Below are 15,935 nucleotides of genomic sequence, written 5' to 3' on the forward strand. Positions count from 1 at the left end.
ATGAACATGTATGCTCTTTGGAATTGGGTCTCAAACATGCTTGTACATTGTAGAGCGAGTATTGTAGAATAGGGGTGCGTATAGTGGGGGACGCAAGATTTTCTGGGGGGGGGGGGGACGCCGCTGTTACAGGAGGCCCGGTGCTTCCCAGAAAGCATTTAAAATAAATGCTGGGGATCGCGTGGGACCTCTGTAACTTTTACTTACCTTCCCTTCCAGCGACGCGTCTCCATGGCAACACGGCGTCAAATGACATTGCGGGGTCACGTGACGCCACGGTGCCATGACGTCACATGACCCTGTGACATCATTTGTTGCCAGGGTCGTGCTGGGAGGGGGGGGTGGGGTGCGAGCCGGAGGGGAGTGGAGACAGGGGGGCACGTCAGAAACTTTGCGCTCCCCTGCTGTAGAATAGACTCATCTTGCAGGTTGTTTGTTTAATACACGTTTCAACACAGAATGTTTTGCTTAGAGTATAGATGCGCATCTTAGGTTGTGCATATAGTGCCCGCGACGGGCGACATCGCCCAAAAACAAATGCATTGCCCCCGCGTGCGCTTATAGTAAGCGCGATGGCGACAATGCGACGGAGCGATGTGCGAATTTTGGTAGCTGGTAATATTTGATTTTTCAAGGGCTGTTGCCTCAAGTGACAGCCCCTGAACCAATCAAATGCCAGTACGCCCGCGACCCCGCCACAATGCGATATACAACTTTTGCTAACGGCGATGTCACCTGTCCCGTCACCGGCACTTTTATGGGCAGGACAGTTTCGCCTTTTCTCTGCTAGCACATCTGTTAGCAAAGAGTTCATATCAGAACCTTCAGCTTATGAAATGAAGCTGGAACATTATCCTACATGCTAGATCTATACATTTTACTGACCCCTTCAAATTTACATATAATAGATCTGGTATATGTTTTATCACAAAGAATTAATCACCACTTCTATTGCATATACAGGTAAAGGATGTATTTTTTCTAATTGGGCCTTTGTTGGTCTTGAAAGCATTTATTAAGTAAATGTGAAGTAAAGACCCAGAAGCACATCAATTAACATCAATATAGCAACCTCCAACAGAACTTAATAGGGTGGGTGGAAACAATTAACAACACTCACATTCACTTAAATTATGCAGTAGACAATGAAACAAATATTAAAGCAGCAATACTACATCCCCCCCCCCCACCCCTTTTTTTCTGTATAAATAAAACATGTGACAATGTATAATTCTACATCCTTACCTAAGCTGGCAATCATTTGGTGCTCCTGTTATAAATCTGTAAAAATCCTGATTGTGTGACTAACGAAATGGCCGCCTTCTAACTTTGTGCTGCAGTATGTGAAATGTTGCAGCTAAGTAACATTATACAGTATTACTAAGTGTAACACATTATTGTTACAGCTTTCAGAGTAGTAGCAGTTTGCTGTTTGGAATACAGCAAATTATTTGTTTGTGATACTTTGTTGCCAAAGGCCAGAGCTCAAAAAGGTGCGTCTCAGAGCCTATTTCAAAAGAGGAAGTGGATATAACTTTAATGGTTGCTGTAGCAACCAAAGGATTATCAGCACATAAAAAAGCATTAAAAATTGCATTAGGAGTTTAAAAAAAAATGCAGACACTTAATACCTGATTTATTTATATAATTAAAAAAAACAAAAAAACTATTTGCCGTTTTACTGCTGTAAGAGGCAAACAGTATTTGAGAAATGAAGAAAAGGCAAAATTATTTGAGCAGCTTAAAAAACCAGCTACTAATTATTTTCTAAATAATAATGAAAAGTATTGAAACATTTCATATCAAGTAATGTTGGTTTATTCCTACAGTATATTCACTTCAAAGACACTTAAAGTCGTTATCAGCGATTAGAAAAGACATCTAAAATCATATATGGCAATCACTTTCCGAAGAAGTGACAATATTTATACCAGTCAGCATTCTGTACGGTTGCATATCACAATTACTCAGAAAAGCCCAGCCCCGCCGCATTATTACACAAGGACAATAAGTCCCAGCCCTGGCCAGGTTACACAACTGGCACATTACACAGCAAAGAAAAACGTTTAGCTCAGGAAGGGGGGGGGGGGGAGGGGTAGCCAACTCCAGTCCTCAACGGCTACCAACAGGTCAGGTTTGCAGGATACCCCTGCTTCAGCACAGGTGGCTCCGACTGAGCCACCTGTGCTGAAGCAGGGATATCCTGCAAACCTGACCTGTTGGTGGCCCTGGGGGACTGGAGTTGGCCACCCCCTGGTTTAGGTCATACCACTCAATGATTCTATTTATTTGTCATCCTGAAAAAGAGAGGCATGTGAGCAGCAAATAGCTATTCCAAAACTCTCCCCCCCCCCAAGCCCCCCTTTCTTAAGTGGTTAAGGAACTATGCAGCGAATCCGTTTTATAAGCACACCTGGGAGGGATACGGAATCTGGGTACTTTCCTCTGTTCTACCCTGATGTGGTTTGGACCAGATGTTAAAAATGTTACACTGCGTACACTTTCTTCTCTTCTTCCAAAGCAAAAGCAAAATAAGAGGAATATTTTACTTCACTCCACAAGAGACCTATTTAATAGTTTGGCGGTTATGCAAGTAAAGGTAGCTTGGCTAACCCAATGTTGACGACATTCGGAACGACATGATCCTAATGAGTTGGAAAATATTGGCTCTCATGAGGATCAACCAGATGCTACTGCACTGAGAAAAGCTACTGTATTATTGAATTTCATTTTTATGAGGTAAAATTTATTATTCAACCATTAAGGTATCCCACATGAAATCTTGCATAAAATAGTTTTTACAGTTGCTCTCTGGAAAGTAGATTTCATTTTAACTTTCAGACACCATTTGCAGGAGGGATTCAAGTCCCCAGACAAATCGCGTTGTGCATGAAATGCGAGGCCTGCAAGTCGTTTCCCCACCAAAATGCCAGATTAATGGCGCTGGGCTGTCAACAAAATAATGAACTACCCAATAGGGGCGAGAAAGTGCAAGCGGGTTTTGGTGGGAAAGTTCAAGCCATGTAAAGCTTTGCATTTATTTTCTGTGGCAAACCGCAGAATTTCCTGCAGCCGCAAAACGTTAACTCATTCAGCACCACGGGGCCCAGGAATGCATTGCTTAAAAGGAGTATAAGTATCAAATCAATAATCCTCTTAAAATAGAAATAAAAAAAGTTGTTAATTTATGTTAAATTTGTAATAAGCTTTTTATTTTAAATACATTATCCAGATGTTTCTTTGTTTAAGTAACTCAAGGGATGTGTTCTTCATAGGGGTGGGAGGGGGGCAGTATGTAACATAGCTGCTGTTTTCTATAGTAGGAAATAAAGGTTTTGCTATCAGATGATAACTTATTTATTTCTCCAATTAAACTATCTAATATTTAAAGACTAAATATTGATCTCAAAAGTCTCTCTGTAGATTGTTCAATGCATGTGAGGATAATGAGGTGTTATTTTTTTTTTTTTAAATGTATAGGAGCCACATTGGTTTAAAGACATTTCAAACATATTGTAAAGCAAAACAGAGGATAATAAGTGGGGATCTGGAATCATTATTTCCCTCAAGTTATACAGTAATGTTATTTCTTAAACATATGCAAAATCAAAGATCTATTTATATTTTTAGTTTTTTTAAGTGGCACATTTCACAACTTTCTGTTATTTAAGTAACTAGTATGATTTGATTACATTACCCCCTGCCCTTTGAGAGAACACATTTTTATTCAATTTAACATTACATTAACCCTTTCAATGCCAACAGGGAACACTACTCTGCTATATAATGCTCCTTTTAGATTGGAAAGTGTTATGTTTATCTACTGCTCTGGGGAAAAAAATGGTTCTTTTGGCACCAAATGATTGAACCTAAACTTGCAGCTGCAATAACAACAAAAATCTTTGTTAACCAAGAGTTTGTAATAAATTCCACAAACCTTTTAATGTACATTACAAATTCTGCTCCTTTCAAAGCCTGTTTATATCCTTTTTCCAGTAGATTAGTGTGTTGCAAGTGCAAAGGAAAATAGTTGAAAGTTCTAACGTATTTTTTGTTGCTTTTGATAGATGAGGCACCTGATTTTAGAGACAGCATAGTGCCTATGTGGGTGTATGTTTGCTTATTGTGCAGCAGCTGCTTTGTCCTTCTAAGGCAATGAAAGTCTTTAATCTTGAAGGAAGGTGCGTTAGTCATTCACTACACAGGACACATTCAGATATTGACCATGACAGAAGCTTCAGCACCAGTGGTGGTGGACAGTGCCTGGGAGGTTTCAAATTTCCTCTCAAATCATTGATCCAAAATTCGCACAGAACAATGAAATTTGAGGGCTGTCTACAGAACAGTGAAGCAAGGAACCTCAGATAATAAGAAAGACTAGTTTGATCCAAGAAATATCAACAAAAGCATCCTGGATCATCAGTTACCTGTAACACCATTTTTATTTGATCCTATTAAAAAGTCCAACAACTTGTCGATGATGTAAGTTGGAGACTTTTAACCAGGTCATGACCAAGAATGATAATTTCTAGGTAACTTAATACACACAACACCTAAACAGATCTTTCTAAGAACCATGCGTCACTGTTCCCGATTGGCTCACTGGTAGTTTCCGGTCTGTAGCCATTTTAGGCTCCCAGAATTGCTGGTACATTAGAGGTGATCATCTCCTGATCCTAGTTGAGGAACAGAAAAAACACACACAAAAAAAAAAACTAAACAGCTGCACAGATTGCTGCCTCAAACACGTTGTTGTCAATGGAACTTTGTAACAAACAATGTGAAGCTTTTTACAGCGAATCTGTTATTGCTTTATAACATTGCTTGTTTTTAAACTGGGAAAAAGACTACAGTTTCCTTTTAGAAGTAGCCGTGTTGATTTAGGAGGCAGGCAGATGTTGTAGGTTGTGATAGCTGTGTCACCTTTTATCCCGCAGAAGCCATCACAATCGACAACGATTCTGACTTCCTTCAGGTCCAACACAGCTGCTAAGACTTTAAACTACGTCATGGAAATGACAGCACACTTGAATAATAAACCTACAAGGTTTCAAAAGCTCTGTACGCTATAATGTCGTCTACTAAAAACCTTAATGTTGGTTCCCTTAAAGGTATCACAACCCACAACGTATCTGCTTTTATAGGAAGTAATTACTTTGTTTCACGATACACATCATATGACCCATTATGTGAGAAATTACATTAAAAAAAGTTTTGTGTTGCATTAAAAAAAAAATCTATGGGAGAATTGTACTGAATTGAATAACTTTTGCCAAGATGGATTTGAATTCCTTGGGTTTGTACGAAAATATATGTGTATCCATAAAAATGTCAGTCAAACCCTGCCTGCTGTGCAGCAATTACATTTTACTGTTTAGTTCACACGTCTGTTGTTCTGTGCATAATATTTCAGGGTCAATTAATCAACAAATCAAAGCCTTCCAGACACTTTACATTTTGTGCAAAGGGGCTTTAAAATAGGTATAACTTTTGTTTCCATGGTGGACCACTTAACCCAAAGAACTCTAGTCATTTCCCATTAAAATAGTAAATTGCTCCCAAAGCAAACAGTATATAGCAATGTTAACCTCATCAATCCTGGATTGCACTGCAGTTTAATGCTCCAAAACCGTCTTGTTAATGTTTATGCAGAAAAAAATGTAACTGTATTATTTCTATTTTCAGCACTAAGTTCACCATATCACTCAGAGCCTGCCTCTCTCTCTGCATATATATATATATATATATATATATATATATATATATCACTCCGAGCCCTTGACCATACAGGTAGTCCTCGTTATCCAACGTTTCACTTTACAACAAATGGCACATCCAAAGCTTTACAATGCAACCCTGTGGGACTTTTTTCGACGCCGCGATGCGTTATCTAACGCTCACCACCACTGATTAACATGGGCCTAACTTTACAACGGTTTCACTATCCAACGCTACTTCCAGAACGGATTCCGTTGGATAACCGAGGACTGCCTGTATATATATCACCACGAGCCCTTGACCATATATATCACTCCGACCCTTTGCTTTAAAATTCACCAAGCAATAGGGGGGGGGGAGAATTGGGGGGTTTACCAGCATCCTTCATTTTTTCCTACGCAATTACTTAGATCTGAGCATTTTAAAAAGTAAAATAAATCTTACATTATTCTGCACAAACTCCACTTGGCATTTAAGGAAATGGCTAATATATGGTTACAGTTTGTTACCTTTTTTGGTTTGGAGCTTTGAAAAAGTTTTCATGGCTTCAAAAATATCTTTCTATTTTGTAACGAGAGTTAAAAAAATAATAATAATAAAAAAAAAAAAATATATATATATATATATATATATATAATCAAAGGCTCCTTACCAGGCAGACCAGAGAATCCAGGGAATCCAAAGCAGGCACAGCAAGGAAGAGACAGCACACTTGTTAGCAAAAAGAATTGTATTAGTGAAGCAGGCACAAAACACCAACGTTTCGGTCCTAAAAACAGGACCTTTATCAAGGGAGTGCTTTTAGGACCGAAACGTTGGTGTTTTGTGCCTGCTTCACTAATACAATTCTTTTTGCTAACAAGTGTGCTGTCTCTTCCTTGCTGTGCCTGCTTTGGATTCCCTGGATTCTCTGGTCTGCCTGGTAAGGAGCCTTTGATTGTATTCATTCATATGGGACTAAGCACCTGTCCTCATCTGTATTTGTGTGCCATCTGCTCTGTTACCTATATATATATATATATATATATATATATATATACACACATGAAATTCAGTCAGCACACTGTAGTTGAAAATGTTGTAATAGCAGATGCTAGTCCCATAGAGAGTAAATATGATACGAACCAATCCAAAGACCAGAAAAGAGACAGCAGACCGCACGGGGTTAATCCAAAAGTCTATATTCACAACATGAAATACACGTAAGCCAACGTTTCGGTCCCACAGAGAGACCTTCCTCAGGGCCGTGCAACCCACAAGTGTAAGTGACCAAACATATATACCCTCACCCATAGTGCAATGCAAACAAAGGGAACCAATCACCAACATGCAATCAGACATAATATGCAACATAGCTGTGCTCCGTGCCCCCTCCCCTATTACCTGAATATCCAAATGATTCATCATGACATAAGAGTAGGCACTTAAACTATTAGGAGAGAGACACCCTGAGACACTAGTCCCAGAGTCTACTGCCCGTGCGGGGGAACGTCGCGCACCGCGCATGCGCAGTGGGCCAAAACACATTGACTGCCGGGGCGCCAGCAAGGAGAGTGCGCCGTGCATCACAGCTGTGAGCAGACGCCTCATTAACTCTCCCTGGCAACCAGGGACGCCGGCAGCGCAAATCGCGCATGCGCAGTCTGGAAAACCGCCTCGGTGCACAGTTACCCACACACTGACAGCAATAATGGGCTAAACAGAGTAGTAAAACACAGAGCTTTGAGGTGAACCACAGGGGGACAGATAGAGGTATAGAGCAGAAGGAGCGCATAGCATCACCATAGTATATAAGGACAAAGGAAGTGCAAAAGTGCAGAGGGAGTGATGCAACAGAGTATGAGTGACAAACATATAAAAGGCATAATGTAAAACTAAGTCAAAGCAGGGAGACAACTACAGAAAGCATCTAAGTGAAAGCTCCTCATTTAGGCCACCAGGTGTCATAGTCCTTAGTTCATAAATAAGCCTTGCTTCCTGTTTAAGCAAAGTCCTGCCCCTGTCACCCCCACGGGGGGGGGGGGGGGGGGCTTGAACCTGCAGAATAGGCATACAACGAAGTGTGGCCAATGTGTGTCTTTTTTCTTTGAAATGTCTAGCCACAGGTAGACACTTCAGATCTATATCAGAGGCATCACTAAGTAGGGCTTTTCTGATGTTTGAACGGTGCATGGCCATGCGTTCTTTCAGCATCCTTACAGTCTTCCCGATGTACAGCAATCCACAAGGACACTTAATAAAGTACACCACGAATTTTGACTCACAGTTCAGTTGTTGTTTGATTTTAATCGGTACGCCACTATGCGGGTGATTGTAGCTAGGACCCAGCTGCATATAGTGGCAGTTGGTGCAGCCATGACAGCGGTACGAACCAGGTTTTTTGGCTAACCAGGTGGTGGGTGTGGCATATTTGTCTATTGGATCAGATCCAGTGACCATGTCACCAATGTTTGGTCCCCGACGAAAGCAGAATAGGGGTGGCTCTCTAGCATATGCACCAATCCTCTCGTCATTCTCCAGGATGCGCCAATTGCCCCGAATGCAACGCTTAATGCTGTTTGTAGCAGTACTGAATGTACTGACTATATTAAGCCTGTTGCTCACCGGTCTACCTGACGAAGGTGTCAATAGTTCACCCCTGTCAACCTGTCCAACCTTTTGCAAGGCAAAGTTAATGTCCTTGGCCGAATAGCCCCTCTCCCGAAAGCGTGCGGCCATTTGGGCCAGGGCCCTTTGGGATTCTTCTGGATCAGTGGTAATTCTTTTCACTCGGAGAAGCTGGGAGTATGGGAGACCCCTCTTGAGTGGTACAGGATGGTGGCTGGCTGCACAAAGAAGGGAGTTCTTGTCTGTACTCTTCCGGTATATTCTAGTAGCCAGCGTGCCTCCAATTTTGTACACTATGGTGTCTAAAAAAGCGATTTCCTGGTAGCTGTGGTTGAGGGTAAAACGGATTGTGGAGGGGATTTTGTTTAAATCAGAAACAAATGTCAGCAGCTCATCTTCACTGCCCGTCCACAGAATGAAGATGTCGTCAATATAGCGAAGGTATTTGACGATATGCCGCCAATGCGTGGTGTCAGTTAATATGTGCCACCGTTCATACAAATCCATGAATAGATTAGCATACGACGGTGCCATATTTGAGCCCATGGCCGTACCCGTTAGTTGTAAGTAGTAGTGTTTCTCAAATTTAAAGAAGTTCTTATGGAGGATGACCTCAATGAGCAACATGAGAAAATCAACTGGTGGACCCTGTTCGACTCCATGTTCTTCCAATTTTGTGCGTACTGCTTCTAGGCCCCCTGCATGGGGAATGTTGGTGTACAAGCTGGACACATCTAGCGTAGCAAGAATACATTCTGCTGTGTTAACGGAAAGATGACTGAGCTGCTCAATGAAGTCCGTGGTGTCCTTGATGTATGAACCCATTCCAGCCACCAGTGGCTGTAGATAGAAGTCCACGAATTGCGAAAGGGGGTGGCACAGAGACCCACGGGCCGAGATGATGGGTCTGCCCGGTGGTGCGACTATAGATTTGTGTACTTTGGGTAGTGTGTATAATACTGGCATCACGGGGTGGTCCTGAGTCAGGAATTTACTGGTTTCTTCTGTGATCCAGGCATTATTCAAGCCCAATCGGATGATGCCATCAATCTCCTTCTTGTAGGCTATCGTCGGATCCCCCGGGAGGCGTCTATAATGATGTACAACTGCAAGTTGTTGCTCGATCTCCTGTTTATAGTATTGATAATTTAAAACCACAATCCCTCCACCTTTGTCTGCTGCTTATAGTGAGAGCCAGTATTATACACACTACCCAAAGTACACAAATCTATAGTCGCACCACCGGGCAGAGAAGGACACCACGGACTTCATTGAGCAGCTCAGTCATCTTTCCGTTAACACAGCAGAATGTATTCTTGCTACGCTAGATGTGTCCAGCTTGTACACCAACATTCCCCATGCAGGGGGCCTAGAAGCAGTACGCACAAAATTGGAAGAACATGGAGTCGAACAGGGTCCACCAGTTGATTTTCTCATGTTGCTCATTGAGGTCATCCTCCATAAGAACTTCTTTAAATTTGAGAAACACTACTACTTACAACTAACGGGTACGGCCATGGGCTCAAATATGGCACCGTCGTATGCTAATCTATTTATGGATTTGTATGAACGGTGGCACATATTAACTGACACCACGCATGGGCGGCATATCGTCAAATACCTTCGCTATATTGACGACATCTTCATTCTGTGGACGGGCAGTGAAGATGAGCTGCTGACATTTGTTTCTGATTTAAACAAAATCCCCTCCACAATCCGTTTTACCCTCAACCACAGCTACTAGGAAATCGCTTTTTTAGACACCATAGTGTGCAAAATTGGAGGCACGCTGGCTACTAGAATATACCGGAAGAGTACAGACAAGAACTCCCTTCTTTGTGCAGCCAGCCACCATCCTGTACCACTCAAGAGGGGTCTCCCATACTCCCAGCTTCTCCGAGTGAAAAGAATTACCACTGATCCAGAAGAATCCCAAAGGGCCCTGGCCCAAATGGCCGCACGCTTTCGGGAGAGGGGCTATTCGGCCAAGGACATTAACGTTGCCTTGCAAAAGGTTGGACATGTTGACAGGGGTGAACTATTGACACCTTCGTCAGGTAGACCGGTGAGCAACAGGCTTAATATAGTCAGTACATTCAGTACTGCTACAAACAGCATTAAGCGTTGCATTCGGGGCAATTGGCGCATCCTGGAGAATGACGAGAGGATTGGTGCATATGCTAGAGAGCCACCCCTATTCTGCTTTCGTCGGGGACCAAACATTGGTGACATGGTCACTGGATCTGATCCAATAGACAAATATGCCACACCCACCACCTGGTTAGCCAAAAAACCTGGTTCGTACCGCTGTCATGGCTGCACCAACTGCCACTATATGCAGCTGGGTCCTAGCTACAATCACCCGCATAGTGGCGTACCGATTAAAATCAAACAACAACTGAACTGTGAGTCAAAATTCGTGGTGTACTTTATTAAGTGTCCTTGTGGATTGCTGTACATCGGGAAGACTGTAAGGATGCTGAAAGAACGCATGGCCATGCACCGTTCAAACATCAGAAAAGCCCTACTTAGTGATGCCTCTGATATAGATCTGAAGTGTCTACCTGTGGCTAGACATTTCAAAGAAAAAAGACACACATTGGCCACACTTCGTTGTATGCCTATTCTGCAGGTTCAAGTCCCGTCCCCCCCCATGGGGGTGACAGGGGCAGGACTTTGCTTAAACAGGAAGCAAGGCTTATTTATGAACTAAGGACTATGACACCTGGTGGCCTAAATGAGGAGCTTTCACTTAGCTGCTTTCTGTAGTTGTCTCCCTGCTTTGACTTAGTTTTACATTATGCCTTTTATATGTTTGTCACTCATACTCTGTTGCATCACTCCCTCTGCACTTTTGCACTTCCTTTGTCCTTATATACTATGGTGATGCTATGCGCTCCTTCTGCTCTATACCTCTATCTGTCCCCCTGTGGTTCACCTCAACGCTCTGTGTTTTACTACTCTGTTTAGCCCATTATTGCTGTCAGTGTGTGGGTAACTGTGCACCGAGGCGGTTTTCCAGACTGCGCATGCGCGATTTGCGCTGCCGGCGTCCCTGGTTGCCAGGGAGAGTTAATGAGGCGTCTGCTCACAGCTGTGATGCGCGGCGCACTCTCCTTGCTGGCGCCCCGGCAGTCAATGTGTTTTGGCCCACTGCGCATGCGCGGCGCGCGACGTTCCCCGGCACGGGCAGTAGACTCTGGGACTAGTGTCTCAGGGTGTCTCTCTCCTAATAGTTTAAGTGCCTACTCTTATGTCATGATGAATCATTTGGATATTCAGGTAATAGGGGAGCGGGCACGGAGCACAGCTATGTTGCATATTATGTCTGATTGCATGTTGGTGATTGGTTCCCTTTGTTTGCATTGCACTATGGGTGAGGGTATCTGGGAAATGACATGCAAATGAGCACACAGTGCCACCTTTTATCTCAAGCTCACATTACATGAGCAACCCTTAGCCAATGCATGCTGCTTTAGACATCATCAGTGTGAGTTTGGTTGCTGGCATTTGCTCAAATGTGTGCTCATTTGCATGTCATTTCCCAGAATCCCTTGCTGCAGTGGAAGTGCTGTGTACTGGGTGGTAATGGTGAAAGACAGGGTTGCAGACCTGTCTAAGACATGCAAATGAATATACAGGAATATTTACAGTTGCTATATATATATATATAAAAAAAAATAATCACAGAGCCAGTCAGCACACTGATGTAGAGCATAAAGCAGATACCTGTCCCATAGAATGATACAGCATAATTACCAGTCCATGAACCAATAAAAGAGACAGCATACAGCAAGGAGTAATCCAAAAGTGATGTATTAGAAAACACACTGTTACACGAATGCCAACGTTTCAGTCCCACAGGGAGACCTTCCTCAAAGAAAGAGAAGCACCAACTCCATAGCATACTACTGTAAAATATAGGAATCTTTAATAAAATTGTGAGTAGTCACCAGGACCTATACTCACATTGTGGAAGAAAAATCAATCACTTGAGACAATCTGTGACAGCAGCGGTCAGAGCAGATGTAGTGCAAACAGGTGGCCAGGATCAGTGGATATTGCAGCCAGTGTTAGGGAAGGACAGTCCACAGAAACCCTCAGATGTTAAGATGGTAATAGCACCAAACATAGGACACTCCAAACTGTGGAGGTGATTCTAAGAGAATGTTAAGTCACATGTTTATTTACAGTTAAGGACATTCTGTTATGAAGATAAACAGGAAACAATTAAAGACCACGAAATAGCCACCAGAAGCCGCCATAAAAGCATTCAGAGATACTGACTGAGCAGAGACAATATCACATTTATTTCTAAGTAGTAGTAGTCTGTGTGTTGCATCCCTTTTGTTCATCTATAGCAGGGGTGGCCAACTCCAGTCTTCAAGGGCTACCAAAAGGTCAGGTTTTCAGGATATCCCTGCTTCAGCACAGGTGAGTCTTTGACTGATCAAATGATGAGGAGGTCCCTGCTCTGCCTAGGGTAATTGTTTTTTTATCTTCTTACTAGAGTGGTGCTATCAGGGCAAAAGCATATTGTTCAACAGAGAAAGAACCCTTCAAGATGCACACTACTCTACTAGTACAACAAAACAAATACATTTTATTTGAAATTGAACTTAACAAAATAGCGACGATTAAAATCTATATTGGAGTGCTGAAATGTCTAGTGACTTTTGGTCATTCTCTATGTTGTAATGAGAACAGACTGAGTTATAAATGAGCTAATACTGTAGGTAGTTTATAGTTGCCTTATAAGATCCCTAGTAGGGAGTTATTATACTCATATGTAGTGTATTAAATAAATACGTCTATCTGACTTGATGTTTAAGATACAGCTACTAAATTATATATGTTATAATCTGGTAAACTTCTGAATTAGAACCACTGCGATGTGTGTGTCCCTGATAACATAATGCAATCCTAATCACAAATGAACATTCTCTTATAGAACTGTCTGAGTCAGACTATCCTGCAGTCGTTTAGATCCATGCGTTGGAAAATAAACGGAAGACCCAAAACACTTATCAAACTTATTGTTGAGCTAATACTTGTGACAATCACATTATTCAATACAAATTGCACTTGGATGTCACACTAAAGTGTGTTGTCTGGTCCCCTGTGGTCATTTACTGAGTTTTTGTATAGATGTTACTTATCTCTATAGTATACACACCTACTTATTAATGTATAGGTTAACTCATATGCCTTATAAACTAAACATCAGATTTGGCCCTTATAGTCAGAATCTGTTCACCACAACTTGTTCTATTGTTCCAGTTGTATTTCAAGGTAAGTACCTATGTGAGTGACCTTGCTGTGGTGCAGTTCAAAGTATAGGCAAATATGGCAACTGTCTCCATATAACCAGGACTATTTCTCCCTGTTACATGCTGCAAGGAGTACTGCAGGACACGTAAACACAGTGTGTTAAATAATGGTGCCCGTCGAGACCCTCCGCATACCGGATCAGAATAGCACTTGGTGTCTCCGCTTACTATTCACTGAGAACACACTGCCTCAAGCAGCAGAAACAATGTTACTCAGTTCATGTGGGATCAATTATTCAATACAAATTGCACTTGGATGCCACATTATGTGTGTTGTCTGGTCCCGTGTGGTCATTTATTGAGTTTGTGTGCGTGACCAAAATGTCTTAAGCCAATAAAAATTGATTTTTTTCGGTGACTGCCGCATGACGTCAGAGGGCACGTGAGCAGTTCAGCCAATGAGGGCGAACCACTCACGGCCACGCCCCCTGGTCGCCGTCTCGCCTCCTACATTATAGGCAGAAATCGCTATGACAACGGCGATGGATGACGTCAAGCGCTCGTGTCACCGGGACTATAAGCTTAGCCTGAGATGTACATCCATGAGACTATTAATATGCATAAAAGCAGTCTGCCATGTATTTGAATATACTAGATGATATAATTGTATGAATATGCAACCCAGAACTATTTTCAAGGTCTCCCAAATAAATGAATGGCCTTACCTGCTGGGGGGAAGACCTCATTCAACATCTCTTCATTTACCACTGAAGACCCACCAGTGCTCACACTGTAACACCAGCTATGGAAAATTGCTTGCAGCAGAAGAGTTTGAGCTTTTGTTGCTTGCAGGGTCAGGCCTGGAAGCTCGAAGATGCATTCTGTCACTGAAACATGCGTTCGATTAGCCCTGGAAAAAAGAAAAGAACTCATTACAAATGTGATTGTGCCCAAGAGTAATTTGTGTCAATTTATTAGTGAACTCTGCACATATATTGATTATTTGTAGGATGTACAGTAATATCTTAAAGTAGCAAAACATAATGGCCAAATACAGTATAGGAATTGTTATATACTACCATCTGTATTTCAACTGTAGTCCAAGCAATATCTTACCTTTTTTTAATTTAAATAAATCAGTTCTGTATTATGAGAAATAGTACCCCCCCCCCTCACATGTCAGCAGCCCACCCCCCCCCACCCCTCACATGTCAGCAGCCCACCTACCCATCACATGTCAGCAGCCCACCCCCCCTCACATGTCAGCAGCCCACCCCCTCCTCACATCAGCAGCCCACCCCCCCCCCCTCACATGTCAGCAGCCCACCCCCTCCCCCTCACATGTCAGCAGCCCACCCCCCCCCTCACATGTCAGCAGCCCACCCCCCCCCCTCACATGTCAGCAGCCCACCCCCCCCCTCACATGTCAGCAGCCCACCCCCCCCTCACATGTCAGCAGCCCACCCCCCCCTCACATGTCAGCAGCCCACCCCCCCCCCTCACATGTCAGCAGCCCACCCCCCCCACATGTCAGCAGCCTACCCCCCCCTCACATGTCAGCAGCCTACCCCCCCACCTCTGCACCAGCCCGTTTTTCACACCCACCCCCCACCAGCCCGTTTTTCACACCCACCCCCCACCAGCCCGTTTTATACACACACACACCTTTTAGATCAGCACATCCTCTCTCCCCGGTACTAAGCCACGCCCCCGGCATCCTGCTATTGAAAAAAAAAAATACTCACGGCTGCCTCATGCTGCTGCTGCCCCCGCGCAACGTAAAACCCGGGGGCGGGGAGGGGTGGAGGAGGAGGGGATGGGGGGGAGTGTAGGAGGGGGGGGGGGAATGAATCGCCGCCATTTTTTTTAAACTTTTTTTTTTTAAATTTATTTAATTAATTAGCTGGCGCCCGGCCGGAGTCATCGCGGGCCGCACAGAGAGGCCAGGCGGGCCGTATGTTGTGCAGGCCTGCACTAGAGCATAAGGCTCAATTAAAGAATAGATCCCTGGATCCCACTTAAGGGGATGTAGTCTTGGCACATACAGTATAGGTGATGACGTCCTCTAAACAGGGATAGTATATAGGTCCATAACGTGTGTAATATGGCACATACAATTTACAAAAATGGTGTATATATAAATCCCTCATTGAGGCCATCTGGGTGTAATGTTTGTAGAGTGAAGATCCATCTACATTCAACCTGCATAAGACGTCGGTCCCAGTCCCCCTTCCTAGGGCCCCACAGTACATGTTCGATGCCACAGAAGCTGACTGATGTTAAGTGACCACTGTGGGCCTCATTGACGTGTCTAGCCACAGGTACGTCCTTGTTATTTCT

The 15,935-nt window shown here is 43.2% G+C and overlaps 1 protein-coding gene across 6 annotated transcripts in view; it reads right to left on the bottom strand.

The window, feature by feature from the left end:
• VPS13B (vacuolar protein sorting 13 homolog B) overlaps positions 1-15,935 on the bottom strand; it is a 1,123,013-nt gene that overhangs the window by 858,640 nt on the left and 248,438 nt on the right. For all 6 annotated transcript variants that reach the window (XM_075582636.1, XM_075582637.1, XM_075582642.1 and 3 more), the window contains exon 17: positions 14,321-14,505. In XM_075582636.1, the coding sequence (XP_075438751.1) occupies positions 14,321-14,505 (185 nt within the window). The remainder of the gene's footprint in view (positions 1-14,320; positions 14,506-15,935) is intronic.

The sequence above is a fragment of the Ascaphus truei genome, chromosome 2, assembly GCF_040206685.1.
Source record: "Ascaphus truei isolate aAscTru1 chromosome 2, aAscTru1.hap1, whole genome shotgun sequence".
NCBI lineage: Eukaryota > Metazoa > Chordata > Amphibia > Anura > Ascaphidae > Ascaphus > Ascaphus truei.